This window comes from Lissotriton vulgaris, chromosome 2_1, assembly GCF_964263255.1.
Source record: "Lissotriton vulgaris chromosome 2_1, aLisVul1.2, whole genome shotgun sequence".
NCBI lineage: Eukaryota > Metazoa > Chordata > Amphibia > Caudata > Salamandridae > Lissotriton > Lissotriton vulgaris.
In genome coordinates this window covers 60359658-60374187 of record NC_141687.1, presented here as the reverse complement: position 1 = coordinate 60374187, position 14530 = coordinate 60359658, and the positions used below count along the sequence as shown (strand labels likewise).

General features: G+C 47.6%; 1 protein-coding gene across 4 annotated transcripts in view; it reads left to right on the top strand.

Moving 5' to 3' along the window:
• VIL1 (villin 1) overlaps nucleotides 1-14530 on the top strand; it is a 154936-nt gene that overhangs the window by 102345 nt on the left and 38061 nt on the right. For all 4 annotated transcript variants that reach the window (XR_015308330.1, XM_086954458.1, XM_086954459.1 and 1 more), the window contains 2 exons: nucleotides 2182-2327; nucleotides 14066-14210. Coding sequence is in view for 3 of the 4 variants with exons in the window: in XM_086954458.1 (XP_086810584.1) it covers nucleotides 2182-2327; nucleotides 14066-14210 (291 nt within the window). In the remaining variant the exon portion in view is untranslated. The remainder of the gene's footprint in view (nucleotides 1-2181; nucleotides 2328-14065; nucleotides 14211-14530) is intronic.

Below are 14530 nucleotides of genomic sequence, written 5' to 3'. Positions count from 1 at the left end.
ACCTGCCAAACACCATGAGTTGAATCCTCAAAACAACCCCAGTAACTTCCAATTATGAACTGTAGTGTCTTCTCCAAAACAGAAAACACAAAGCGCCACATGATGGAAACACGGTTCACACTTTTTTAAGATGCCAGAATCGCTACAAGATCTTGGACCACCAGATATTCATAGCTGCATGTGAACCCTCAACATATTCCTATCATAAGACTTACCAAACCCCTCTGAGATGGAAGGCCACAAAACATCCTCAAGCAGAACCCCAAACCCATCTATTTTAAGAATTACAGAGACCGCCAAATACCACCAAGCCAATCCTCAAAAACACTCCAAGGAAGACACTTATCGAATTTCAATCATATAGTAGGACTCTAAGAGGGTGGTCAGTAAACACCGCCAGAAAGAACTCAAACCTCTCTTGCTAAACATCTGGGCACTATATACACCACCAGCTAGAATAAAATAAACCTCCATGGTGAGTCTCATCACCTACTTTTAATATTTTAATAAGAATATCTGCATCAATCTCAGATGGAATGCACCAAAAACATCCAAAAAAGAATAGCAAAACCTTCCTATTGCCAGAAATACAAGCCAGGTCTGAGATGCAGAACTACTAAACAAGGCCAAGAGGACCCTCAAGCAGGACCAAGAGAAACCTAAAAGGGATCCTTTAATAGGAACTACAGAACAACTCTTGAGATGAAGGTTCATCCCAGACTGCCACGTTGAATCTGAAAATGGTCCTTAACCCTTTCGATGCTCATGACGAGCTGAGCTCGTCATGAAGCATGGAGTAAATGAAAAGTCAGCACAGGGGGGGGGGAAACGCCTAGCAGCCAAGGTGTTAAGAGACCCAGCATCGCAAAGAGTAGGAGAGATGGTCAGTCCGTCAAACATCAATTTGAGGATCCTTAAAGCATCCGCAGCAAGAACTGCAACCCTTATTATATATGCAAAGGAGGACCTCTGGGCATGAGGAGCAGCAACCTCAAAATCCTCCAACTTTAAGAAATCCATATCATTATGAGTCATGAAACATGACACACCACCTTCAAAGCACAACCTTGATAAACTGATAGAAACAGTACACTGCTAAGACACCATGGACCACTAGAAAACAACATCAGGGCTAAAGGACTGAAATAGGTCAGAGCTTTAGTGTAGATTGAACAGAAGAATGAAAATGCAATAAAAGGCCTATGACAGAAGCAGAAAAAAAATTCTAAGCATAGTAGTGCAAAGCTAGAGGTTCTTTGAGGAAAACCAAATGGGACAATGAGAGAGTGGATGGTCTGAAGTATCTTATCTGCCTCATATTGTGTGAGAACCCTCTGTGCAAGAGTGTAGGCAGAGGGGTGAGGTTTATCATGCATGGGGAGGCAGGTCCTGTGGCTTTATGTCACCCAAGTTCAGTTCAGGACTTTCTCTCTTCCAGCTGTGGTACTATGTGGTTACGCTGAAGAAAACCAAGACTGCAACTCCCACAATGAGCTTAAAAGGCTCCAGATATGTTGCCTGGTGTGATTGAAACTACTCAATTGTACGCTACAGGAGCTAAAGGGACAGTGTGCTACTAAACAAGAGACAGAAGAGAGAATAAGGCATGATCTCAGAGCGCTTGTTTACCACAAGGGAAGACCAAAAGAAAGATCCAAAAAAAGGATCAAAAGGAAAAAAAGTCATGGACTTCCAATGTCCTCTCTTTATTTTACCCACAGGAGATATGAGCCTTGCTATTGAGTTAACAATGTTAAAGCCTTTTTCTATCAATCTTTTGTTGATGTTCCAAGCTGTAAAATCAGTGCGAATTCACCAGGTGACCTGGGTAGTGTCCTACAGGAGGTCAGCATATACATCTCCTGCATGCCCTGATCCCTTTCCGATAGGTAGCCCAGAAGATGAACCTTTACATGCTACACAGAGAGAAACCTGACCAGGCATGATGCAACAACAGAGGGCGCATTACAGCCTTCAGAGGGCCATGCAAACAAGAGACCACACGGATGGAGGTAGTAGAGAGCCCTTTGATAATGGTTGCATCCTCCTTTTACATTTGGAGCCCTGCCCCTGTGTTTCGGTGCCCGCTGGTCTGGACTGCGGTGCGATAGATGCTGGACCCATCACGCTGCTGCCACTTGAAGCGTCATCTTGCATGTTTTGATTCTTGTCTTCCTGCAGGGCTGCAGTGGCGATGAACGCGAGATGGCCAAGAGCGTGGCCGACTTTATCTCCAAAAGTGAGAAGACGGTGGTGGCAGAAGGGCAGGAGCCCAATGACTTCTGGATGTCTCTGGGCGGCAAATCCCAGTATGCCAACACCAAGAGGTAATCTGGCTGGCATAGCGGGCGGGTGCATGAAGTCTGCGTAGGAGGTCTTTTCCCACAGCTCTCAATGGACACCATCAAGTTCCTGTGTACCTACACACCAAGTGGAGAAAGAGTCTTTCAGTTACACTGCAGACCTCGATCTGCACGCATGCTCGGTCTCTTCAACACACATCATTGAGGAAAAGCAATGCTTCAGGACACTTCTGAACACTGTGCCAAAAGACTAGAGCCCATGTGATTTAACGAGGCACAGTCTCTATCCCCATCTCTCTCTCTGGCTTCCTCTCTTGCCCTCTGCACTCTCGCTCTGCCCCATCTCTCTCCTCTCTCCACCTCTACAATCTCTCTCTCGCTCTCTTTCTCTCTCTGTCTCTATCCCCAACTCTCTGTTTGGCTACCTCTCTCGTGCCCTGCACTTGGTCGGTCTCTCGCTCTCTCTCTCTCCCCTCCCTCTCTCCCTCTCTCCTCTCGCTCTCACTCCTCTCGCTCTATGAATCTATCTCTGTCTCCCTCACTCCCGCCCTCTAGTCTCTCTCCCCATCTCTCTCTCAATCTCTTCCTCTCAGACCAGAGACCTTTCTCTGATGCCCTGCATGCTGTCTCCCCTTCACTAGTTCTACCCTCTCAATCATTCCCCCTCCTCACTCTGTCACCTCTTCCACATAAAAACATACAAGCATGCTCTCTTACTTTCCCTTCCTTTTTTTTGCAGCCCGTCCCCGCTTTCCACCTTCACTGCCTCTAGCAGGGGAGCCCCCTCACTTCCTGCCCTCTGGTGTAGGGTTCTCTGTGTATACATTTCCGTTCCTGAGTTTCAGCAGTGGGGTGCAGGCACAGTCATCCATGCACACGTCTTGTGCATCACTGAACCCTAGCGCTGCTGCGGTTTGAGATGGGCCTGACTTTCCTAGTGGTGTTCAGTTCCCAAAGGTCCTGGGTGCACTCAGAACCCACATACCGTGTACAGGGCCGGACTGGCTGTAGCAGGCACAACTCATTTGCCCGGTGGGCCGCTATGGTGGGGGCCGATTTTGGGCCCCTGGGGGTAGTTTTTGTTACAGGGCCGTTTTTGCAGCATAGAAAAAAACCGGCCCTGGTAAACAGTTCGGCCGCCCCCCGGGGGGGGGGCCAGCCGAGCTCTTTGCCAGGGCAGGTTTGGGTTCCCAGTTACAAGTCACAGATCAGCTGGCTCAAGCATTTATACGAACTCCAAGCCGCCATTGCATTTATTCACGTTGATGCTTTTCACACTCACACCTTTTCGTCCCCATTACAGGTGTTCTTGTACCACAGCAACTATTTTCGTATTCTAATAATCTTGCTTTTTTGACCGCCACCAAGAGGGGAGCACACAGATAGAAGGAACGAAAAAATAACATACTGTCTTCGTGGATTCCCCTTCCCAAGTACCCACATGACAATGACACAAAACAAGAGTGACTTACCGTCCGATCCCGGTCTGTCGCAGAGAGAACACTCGTCTTGTGATTTTCCCTACAGGCTGCATGGAACTTCTGATTACCAGCTCGGTCATCAGTCCTGCCCCGACTCCTGAGCCAATCAATGCACTGCTCCCTTGCTGTTTATGTAAGGAAACTGCATTAGAGCAGCGCAATGATTGGCTCGGTCAGGCACTGTCAGCGCTCCTTAGGAGACTGGGGACTGTGGTAGCAGTCCCCAAGGCTCCTACAATAGTTTAGGTAGGCAAGGGTTTAAGTGTGCATGTCGGACTGGATAGAGCAAGACACCCGTCTACCCCCACATGCGCACTTAAACCCAAGGGGCCTGTCAATCTCCTAGTCTGCCCCCTTCACTCATGTTTGTCTGCCGCACCATTAAAAGGAAACTGCGCTCGAGCCACTGCGCATGCACTGCTAATCTTTTTTTTAATGAAAACAAATTCTGTCTTTAATATGGGGCTTGCTCACTGTCCGGGTGGCAACAATACGAAAAGGGGGGCGACGCCCCCACGCCCCAATATAGAAACCGCCTCTGGAACCGGGCACTCCAAAGAATACGTGCCCTCGTGTTTCATATCTCTTGATTATAATGTAACCTCGACTGCTGTTCAGTGTGAAGCTCACCGACACCCATCAGTCGTAAAGCTGCGATATACACAATGTAAAATAAAATAAGTGAATAGTACAGGTAACTGCAAGTAGGTAAAGGGCAGTCCCACTGGACCACATGGGCCTTCGTAGCCAGGCCCTGTTACTATGGGCCTCATTTATGAGGCCCCTTGCACTGTCGGTGCGTCACTTTTTGTGACGCTCCAGTGGCGCAGGAGCCTCCTCCATATTTACCAGGCAGCCCTAAGCCACTTTTGTAAGTTTAATGCTGCCTCGTAAATATTGCTCCTTTAACACAGTTTTCTGCATTAAAGGGGTGTGCAATTTGTGTTGCTGGAGGCGTTCCCAGCAACATCCATGGCTTTTTGACACTGCCCCAGATTTACAAGAAATTGTAAGTCTGGGCCAACGCCAAAAACGTATGCCTTCCCAGGGGAGGAGTAAGGAAGGCACAACGAGGAGAAATATCTTAATTTCTCCTTGTTTTTCCTTTTCTCTATGTGCACTGCATTCTGAAAACACTTTGCCTGAATTGATTCATTTTGTGCAGGAAGGTGTCCCTTCCTGCACAAAACTAATAATCCCTGTAACTCAGGCACCCTTGCACCCTGGTGCAATGGTGCCTGCATTGGCGCACAGCTGACTTTTGTGCGCTGGTGCAAGGGAAAAGGACAGGATGTGCAGTATCTGATAGATACGATGCATTCCCGCCCTTTTCTTTTGCCGTAGGGCAGCGCACAAGGAAGGCCTGCGGGGCTGCCCAATGGCAAAACCAAAACTTCATAAATGAGGCCCATAAAAGCCTTATTCATGAGGTTTTGATGTATGGCAATGCCACGAGGAATCTTGCTGCGCTGCCCTACGTCAAAATTAAAAGGCAGAAATGCGCCATATATGTGATACAGCGCATTCCTGTCTTTTTCACTGGTGTACAATGAGCTACCTGATGCCAACACAGGCACCCTTGCACCATGGTGCAAGGGTGCCTGCGTAGCAGGGCTGATTGACTTTGTACAGGAAGGGTCACCTTCCTGCACAAAATCAATAAATTCAGGTGATTTCCTTTTTCTATGTGTGCTGCAAAATGCAGCACACTTAGAAATGGAAAGCACGAGGAGAAATTAAAACATTTCTCCTTGTTGTGCCTCCCTAATGCCACCCATGGCATTAGGGGCTAATCGCCATTATTGATTATAGATTGTCTCTCTGCATGAAGGTGTCCCTACCTGCACGTAAACAGTTGCCCCTGCAGGGCAGGGACCCTTGCGACATGGCGGCTGGTTGCCTGTGCTGGCACTAGGCAGCTTTTTTGCACCAGCGCTAGGGGAAACGCAGGGGTGTAGTGTATTCTTGTGAATACAGTGCATTCCCGTATTAATTTTTTTTTGCCGCGCAGCATTGCCAAATTTGGCGTAGCATTTTTTTGTACATTTGCCCCATTGTGTGTTGATAATTTAAAGCTCGAAAGCAAAACGAGGAGGATATGAAATGCACTTGTGAGTTCCTGAGCTCTACAAGTTTGAAAACACAGCTCATACATTCAGTGCTGGAAATACAAAACAAGCATTTGCAATGCAATAGGTCTCGCATTAGGAAAGTGTGAGCTATTGGTATTGTAAATGACACATTTTTCTAATATGTGTTGGCATTGAAAATATATCAATTAATAGCATTGTTATTCACAAAGCCAATAGCTTACGCTTTCCCAATGCGAGTCCTATTGCCTATGGCAATACTTGTTGGTAGCAAGCAAGGACAGTGCTGTTGTGGTGCTGAGTGATGATGTGGTTGGGCTGAGTGATGTGGAGGTGCCCCCCGAGTGATGTGGTGGTATCCCCCGAGTGATGTGGTGGTGCCCCTGAATGATGGGGGGTGGAGTTTTAGGGTGGAGGTGGAGTTGGAGGGTGGAGTTGGAAGGTGGAGTCGGAGGGTGGAGGGTGGAGTTGGAGGGTGGAGGGCGTAGTCGGAGGGTGGAGTCAGAGGGTGGAGTCGGAGGGTGGAGTTGGAGTGTGGAGTCGGAGTGTGGAGTCGGAGTGTGGAGTCGGAGGGTGGAGTCGGAGGGTGGAGTTGGAGTCGGAGGGTGGAGGTGGAGTCAAAGGGTGGAGTTGGAGTCAGAGGGTGCAGTTGGAGTCAGAGGGTGGAGTTGGAGTCGGAGGGTGGAGGGTGGAGTTGGAGGGCGGAGTCAGAGGTTGGAGTCGGAGGGTGGAGTCGCAGGGTGGAGTCAGAGGGTGGAGTCGGAGGGTGGAGTTGGAGGGTGGAGTCGGAGGGTGGAGTCGGAGGGTGGAGTCGGAGGGTGGAGTTGGAGTCAGAGGGTGGAGTTGGAGTCAGAGGGTGGAGTTGGAGTCAGAGGGTGGAGTTGGAGTCAGAGGGTGGAGTTGGAGTCGGAGGGTGGAGTTGGAGTCGGAGGGTGGAGTTGGAGTCAGAGGGTGGAGTTGGATTCAGAGGGTGGAGTTGGAGTCAGAGGGTGGAGTTGGAGTCAGAGGGTGGAGTTGGAGTCAGAGGGTGGAGTTGGAGTCAGAGGGTGGAGTTGGAGTCGGAGGGTGGAGTTGGAGTCAGAGGGTGGAGTTGGAGTCGGAGGGTGGAGGGTGGAGGAGTTGGAGGGTGGAGTTGAAGTTGGAGGGTGGAGTTGAAGTTGGAGGGTGGAGTTGAAGTTGGAGGGTGGAGTCGGAGTGTGGAGTCGGAGGGTGGAGGGTGGAGGTGGGGGTGGATTTGGAGTTGGAGGGTGGATTTGGAGTTGGAGGGTGGAGGTGGAGTTGGAGGGTGGAGGTGGAGTTGGAGGGTGGATTTGGAGTTGGTGGGGGAGTTGGAGGGTGGAGTTGGAGTTGCAGGGTGGAATTGCATTCAGTAATAAAAAAAAAATGCGTCTAACACGAAGAAGGTTAATCAGTGGTGTGCCACGATTTCTGTAAGCAGTTTATGGCAAGCACGTGGGTCTGCAAAGGGCATCGGGGAATACAACAGGACGGAAAATCCTCTTGTCCATTTAAAAAAGTGCGTGATCTGCAAGTAAAACGAAATGTAAGCCATTTACTCCTACACAACAGAAAGTCTATGTGAAGTTGTGCCCGCATTTAGAGCACTTCCATAATGGGTGCATGGTCTTCCCTGGTCATTCACCTGTTCTTTAAATTTTAAGAAAAGTTAGCAATGTCCTATAAAAGAGCAGCTATCTAATGAAAAACTGTTGGTGAATTAAATGTTCTACATGCCTCACGCAAAGCATAATGGACCACTCCCGCCAATACATCTTTAGTTAACATCCGAGGCTGGAGATGGACGTGCTGTGTGTAAGAAATACTGTGTGCGTATATGCGTGTTGGAGCGATGTACACAGCATGAACTGACCCCCTGGAGAGATGTCCGATTACCGTCTAGTCCGATGCCTACGTAGGACTTCATAGCTCTCAAGTGGCACCAGGTCATGTGCAAAACCTTTAATCGGTCATACTTTTTTACCGAAAGCACGAGCACGTAGGCACACTTTAATAATGTAAACAAAACTAGGTTGCAGAGGGGTTGATTAACAGGGTGAAATTATCAGTTATGGGGGTATCAGGACACTTGCACAGAGCGACAGCAGAAGTGACAGAGGTGAGTCGCTGTACTGCCGCGCACACATACACGATTAAGGGATGTGTACAGCAGTACTTCTTCCCTGTGCAGGAGAAAAGAGCTCAGAGTACTAGCGGCTGGAGAGTTGCACCGGCCGTATGCGAGATGCCATCCCGCGCAGCTACCAACTGAAGAATGTGGACGACGGCACTAATTTACCTTAGTTTCACAAAACAGTGGTCCTTAGACTAGGAAAGAAAATTGTTAAGAAAATAAATATAGACTAAATAGGACTATATTTTTTTAAAGACATGTCCAGCCGGACAGTTTAATATCTTGATAAGGAAGATCACAGAGAAATATAACACGCAATGTGATGGAAGTGGGACACCAGCCGATGTCCGACTACCCACTGGGGGGCACAAACAAAACGTAAAAGTAACAGGCAAGGTTGGGTCATCTAGATATCATAAATCATAAGTAGATAATCCACAAATATACACATATGCATGAACAATTGTAGTCAGCTATGCATTTAGTGCATTAAGGTCGACGACGTTTCGAACCCTACAAAATATCGGTTCATCTTCAGGACAGACAATGATTGCCTAAAGAAATTACTCTTTCAATTGACACCACAGTGGGGTGAGGCTGAAAAAGGATTCAGCACGGTAATCAGGGAAATATTATAATCAAAAGTGAAGTACCGGGCGAATAAGCGAATTACTCAGTGAGGGCTATGCCTTGAATCAAAGGATCGGAGGGTCAGTAATGCAGGTCCACAATGGGGGTCCTTGCAGAGAGGCGCTGCAAGGACCCCCATTGTGGACCTGCATTACTGACCCTCCGATCCTTTGATTCAAGGCATAGCCCTCACTGAGTAATTCGCTTATTCGCCCGGTACTTCACTTTTGATTATAATATTTCCCTGATTACCGTGCTGAATCCTTTTTCAGCCTCACCCCACTGTGGTGTCAATTGAAAGAGTAATTTCTTTAGGCAATCATTGTCTGTCCTGAAGATGAACCGATATTTTGTAGGGTTCGAAACGTCGTCGACCTTAATGCACTAAATGCATAGCTGACTACAATTGTTCATGCATATGTGTATATTTGTGGATTATCTACTTATGATTTATGATATCTAGATGACCCAACCTTGCCTGTTACTTTTACGTTTTGTTTGTGCCCCCCAGTGGGTAGTCGGACATCGGCTGGTGTCCCACTTCCATCACATTGTGTGTTATATTTCTCTGTGATCTTCCTTATCAAGATATTAAACTGTCCGGCTGGACATGTCTTTAAAAAAATATAGTCCTATTTAGTCTATATTTATTTTCTTAACAATTTTCTTTCCTAGTCTAAGGACCACTGTTTTGTGAAAATAAGTACCTACCCAAGGTCCTTAGCATATTGCGCCCTGGGTTCCCTTGTTTTGTCTAAATAAAACTAATTTACCTTAGAGCACCCATACTTTGGGAACTAGTGAGAATCCAAAATGCAGCTCCCAGAAGGCTGCTCAGCCTTCCAATGCGGGTCCACGTCGCACCAGATAAATTCCATTTAAAGCAACATGCATAGCTCACTGAGTAATACACAGGAAAAGAGCACTCTTCCTTCAACTAAACTCCCCACCTTCAGTCAAGCCCCATCTTTGCAGTCAAGACTTGCCCTCACTATTTATACAAGTTCGAAAAAGAAGAAGTGACAGGCTTTCATGATTGCAGAAGGAATTAAAACACGGCTCCCCTATAATCACAAAAATCCGAGGAGCGCCTATGCATCACTGTAGGAATTAGACTCTTGCAACCAGGCATGCACCCCGTCGTCAGGTGCGGCTACCTGGTTGATCCTGCCAGTAGCATATGCTTGTCTCAAAGATTAAGCCATGCACGTGTAAGTACACATGGCCGGTACAGTGAAACTGCGAATGGCTCATTAGCCAGCGCCAAGAAACCGTCCGGTGAACGCAGCGCTCTACAAATCCTTTTTACATTACATTTTTTACATTACATGCCTACGCGCTGTGTTTAGAGCTGATGCACTACTTTCAACACCTTCCACACTGGAGGGACCTACTTCATCCAACAACTTTAGCAACAACTAAGCACACACTCTGAAAAGGGGTCCAAGAACGATGCAGTCACAGCGCTTTGAACCTCATTAATCTTATGAAGCGCTATACAAATTTGACAGTACAATAATGTTGTAAAATACTTAAAGAAAGCCTAATTAAGGTGTGTTTGAGGATGCAAGGCGACATGTGGGTGCATCATAAACAAGACGGACGGCATTGCTGTGGGGAGCGGGGAGGAGAAATGCGACACGGCCGCAGCAGGGGGCGGAGCGGGGAGAGCGGCGATGAGGGAGAGACACGGCCTGGCGGCCGTGAATAGTGTGAAGCAGCAGGGGCCTTTGAAGTGAAGCTAAGCTTCACTTCAAAGGTGTGGAAGGAGTGCGGCTGAGGCAGAGCGCACGCTGGGGGAAGCTTGTGGGGCGGAGTGGGAAGAGCTGCTGGGGAACAGATGGCTGGCGATTTGATGCTGTGCACGCGCATTTTAGGTCAATGCGCTTGTGCATTGACCTAAAAGTGCACGGGCACAGCATCAAATCGCCAGTCTAGGTAAACCTCTGTTTAAGCTCATATAGTCTCGCTCCGCTCAATGCGCATGCTCATTGAGAGGCGAGACCTAAAAAACACTCTGGGTTCCAATACATTTGGGAGGAAGGTATGGTAGCAGAAAGAGGGTGGAGTCACAAGAGGCGCGCGGAGCCAGGAAAGGTAGAATATGACAGTGAACTTACACATTTAGGGACATATTTACCAAAAATGTCAGAGTGCGGTGCTACATCAAATTGGACAATGCCACACTCCGACATTTTTTAAACGCTGGGATGCACCGTATTCACAAGAATACAATGTAGCCCTGTATTTTCCCTAACGCTGGTGCAAACAAGCATTTGAAATGCAACAGGTCTTGCATTTATGAGAGTTTAAGCTATTGGCATTGTAAATGACAATGCCTTTTATTTATGTGTTTTGCTAATTAACACATAAATAAAAGGCATTGTCATTTACAATCCCAATTGCTCAAACTCTTGTAAATGCGAGACCTATTTAAAGAAGCGGCCGTCATTGTCCCGGGCTGCTCAGAAAGTGAAAGCATGCATGGCGCGCTGAATGTTGCAGGAACAGAAGGGGGTGGTGATGGACCAAGCATCTGAACCAATCAAACACTCACACCCAGTCAACAGATCTGGGTTTAATCCATCACCGTTCTTTAGCCCACTCTGCCACCCCAGTTCAGACATGGCCATATGCAAATCAGTCTGACCCTGTGCCTCATGGGAACAGTCCAGCCCGAACTGCCAAGCCATGCCTTCCTTGGACCGGAAACAAGCTTCTGAGGACCGGTTTCTGGCATTTCAGCCGTCTTCAGCCCGGCTTGCTTGAATCCAGTGGCAAAGTGAGCAAGGGACTCATGTCTGAGCATACCCTGCCAAATTATGGCAAACAAAGCGGTACAGAAGGGGGGGGTGATGGATGGAGCATCTGAACCAATCAAACACTCACACTCAGTCAACAGATCTGGGTTTAATCCATCACCGTTCTTTAGCCCACTCTTCCACCCCAGTTCAGACATGGCCATATGCAAATCAGTCTGACCCTGTGCCTCATGGGAACAGTCCAGCCCGAACTGCCAAGCCATGCCTTCCCTGGACCGGAAAAAAGCTCCCAAGGACCGGTTTCTGGCATTTCAGCCGTCTTCAGCCCGGCTTGCTTGAATCCAGTGGCAAAGTGAGCAAGGGACTCACGTCTGAGCATACCCTGCCAAATTATGGCAAACAAAGCGGTACAGAAGGGGGTGGTGATGGATGGAGCATCTGAACCAATCAAACACTCACACCCAGTCAACAGATCTGGGTTTAATCCATCACCGTTCTTTAGCCCACTCTGCCACCCAAGTTCAGACATGGCCATATGCAAATCAGTCTGACCCTGTGCCTCATGGGAACAGTCCAGCCCGAACTGCCAAGCCATGCTTTCCCTGGACCGGAAACAAGCTTCCGAGGACCGGTTTCTGGCATTTCAGCCGTCTTCAGCCCGGCTTGCTTGAATTCAGTGGCAAAGTGAGCAAGGGACTCACGTCTGAGCATACCCTGCCAACTTATGGCAAACAAAGCGGTACAGAAGGTGGTGGTGATGGACGGAGCATTTGAACCAATCAAACACTCACACCCAGTCAACAGATCTGGGTTTAATCCATCACCATTCTTTAGCCCACTCTGGCAGTTCGGGCTGGACTGTTCCCATGAGGCACAGGGTCAGACTGATTTGCATATAGCCATGTCTGAACTGGGGTGGCAGAGTGGGCTAAAGAACGGTGATGGATTAAACCCAGATCTTTTGACTGGGTGTGAGTGTTTGATTGGTTCAGATGCTCCGTCCATCACCACCCCCTTTTGTACCAATGTTGCAGGAAAGCATGTCGTGCCTGCAGTAGGAGAAACTCATTAAAGAAAATAGTGCTTACAGATAAAAAAGACCTACTGTGTAACAATCGAAGTAAAAGGGCCAGTTAGGTTACAAATGAAGACAAGGCGGTACTAAGGAACGACGAACAAGCCTATTAACGAATCAGAAGCCAGCATTTACGAAGGACAGTGACACAAGCCAATGACAAATATGGGCGGGGCTTTTATTCCATACTCCATGCCCTGCCCAGACTTTACCTAAAAATCTGCCTCGTGCCAGCGCCGGCACCCTGTCGCCATGTTTGCTAGGGTGCCTGCGCTGCAAGGGCAAATGTTTATGTGCAGGAAGGGACAACTTTCTGCACATAAACAATCAATGACGGCAATGAGACCTTTCTATGTGTGCAGCAAAATGCAGCACACATTAGAAAGAGCAAAAAATGAAGAGAAATTAATCATTTCTTCTCGTATCGCCGTTCTAAGACCAGATAAATCTGCCTCAGCCTTGTAAATCAGATGTAGCGTAAAAAAGAAATGGATGTTGAAGTGGAATGTCCACTACAACACCCATTGCACGCCTCTTTGCTGCAGAGGACTGCGCAGAAAGCGGCATATTTACAAGGTGGTGTTAAGCCACATTAAGTGGCTTAGGACCAACTTGTAAACATGGGAAATGATGCTACGTCACTGGAGCGTCAAAAAAAGTGACGCTCTGGTGAAGAACGGGGCTTGTAAATATTCCACTCACTTTGTTTTTTTAAACGGCTGCATAGAAGTTTGTAACAATTAAAAATATGATGTTAAATCTGTTCTGGTGAATTTAATTAGTCACGAATATTATAGAGGGTTAAGACACCTAAGGTAATACCCAGTAAGCAAAACGGTAAGATAGCTCTGGTAGTTAATGTACTTGCTGGAGTGACCAGTGTTTTGTTTAGTCGCAGTTTTGACTCATCATAAACTTGCATAGATGGTTAATGTTCCTGCTGCAAAGCACAACGTGGAACATGCAGATCACAGATTTTTTTTGTGTAGATAACTTAGCGGGTTACAAGTTTTGTCACAGAGATCGTTTTATTACTTGAATTAATACGTTACAAACCGTTTACGATATAGCACAGTGAGATATGATTCGGCATCAGGGAGTTGCACGCAAACTGCTAGGCAGCTGCCTCAAAGCTGTGAAGGATGCAGTTTATATCAGCCTGACACATTACATTCTAGAAAAGGAGGGACCCTGGAAACTCCTGTGCCTAAATCAGGAAAGTGCGGGTTTGAAGCCACCCAACCATCACCACCCCCTTTTGTACCACGGGCAGTAATACGGCGCTTTTGAATTTAGACAGCTGATTAATCCTGTGCAAAGCTTGCATTCCCGGGCTTCATGTACTAAAGGTTCATGTTTTACATCGCACCGAAGACTGTAGCCGCTTCTAAGTGCTGTAAATAACAATTGTTGCTATTACTCAATTTAATGATACTCAATTTTATCAACCACAGAAGGATAAGAGGCTGAGTTGATCCTGGTGGAATACAAAATCATGATATGTAGGTCACACCAGATAGCAGAAGCATGCACTTAACTCACTGAGCTAACTTGCTGGTTGGTAAACCAACTGTCAATCATTTTCACTCCCAGGTTGCAGAAGGAGTCAGTCGACATCTCGCCACGCCTCTTCGAATGCTCCAATCAGACTGGGACATTTGTTGCCACAGAAATAACAGATTTCAATCAGGACGACCTTGATGAGGATGACGTCTTCTTGCTCGACACGTGGGACCAGGTAGGAAGAATGAGAGGCAAGCAGAGAATAGGGGAAGAGGGTTAGGGGGTTTGGAAGGACATACAGTGTGTGAGAGGCTGGCAGGGAAAGGGAGTGCACACAGCAGAGTGGTCGAAAGGAGGTGGTGCTTCCGGGTTAGGATAGCCAGTTTGCTCCTTGTCCGCTCCTGGGGCCTCATTTATGAGGCCTTGCGTCAGTTTTGCGCTGCTGATGCGTCACTTTTTGTGACGCATCGGCGGCGTAAAGCATGCGCCTTGTTGCGCCATATTTAAAAAGTGACGCATCTAGGTAGATGCGTCACTTTTTAAACCCCTGCGCCA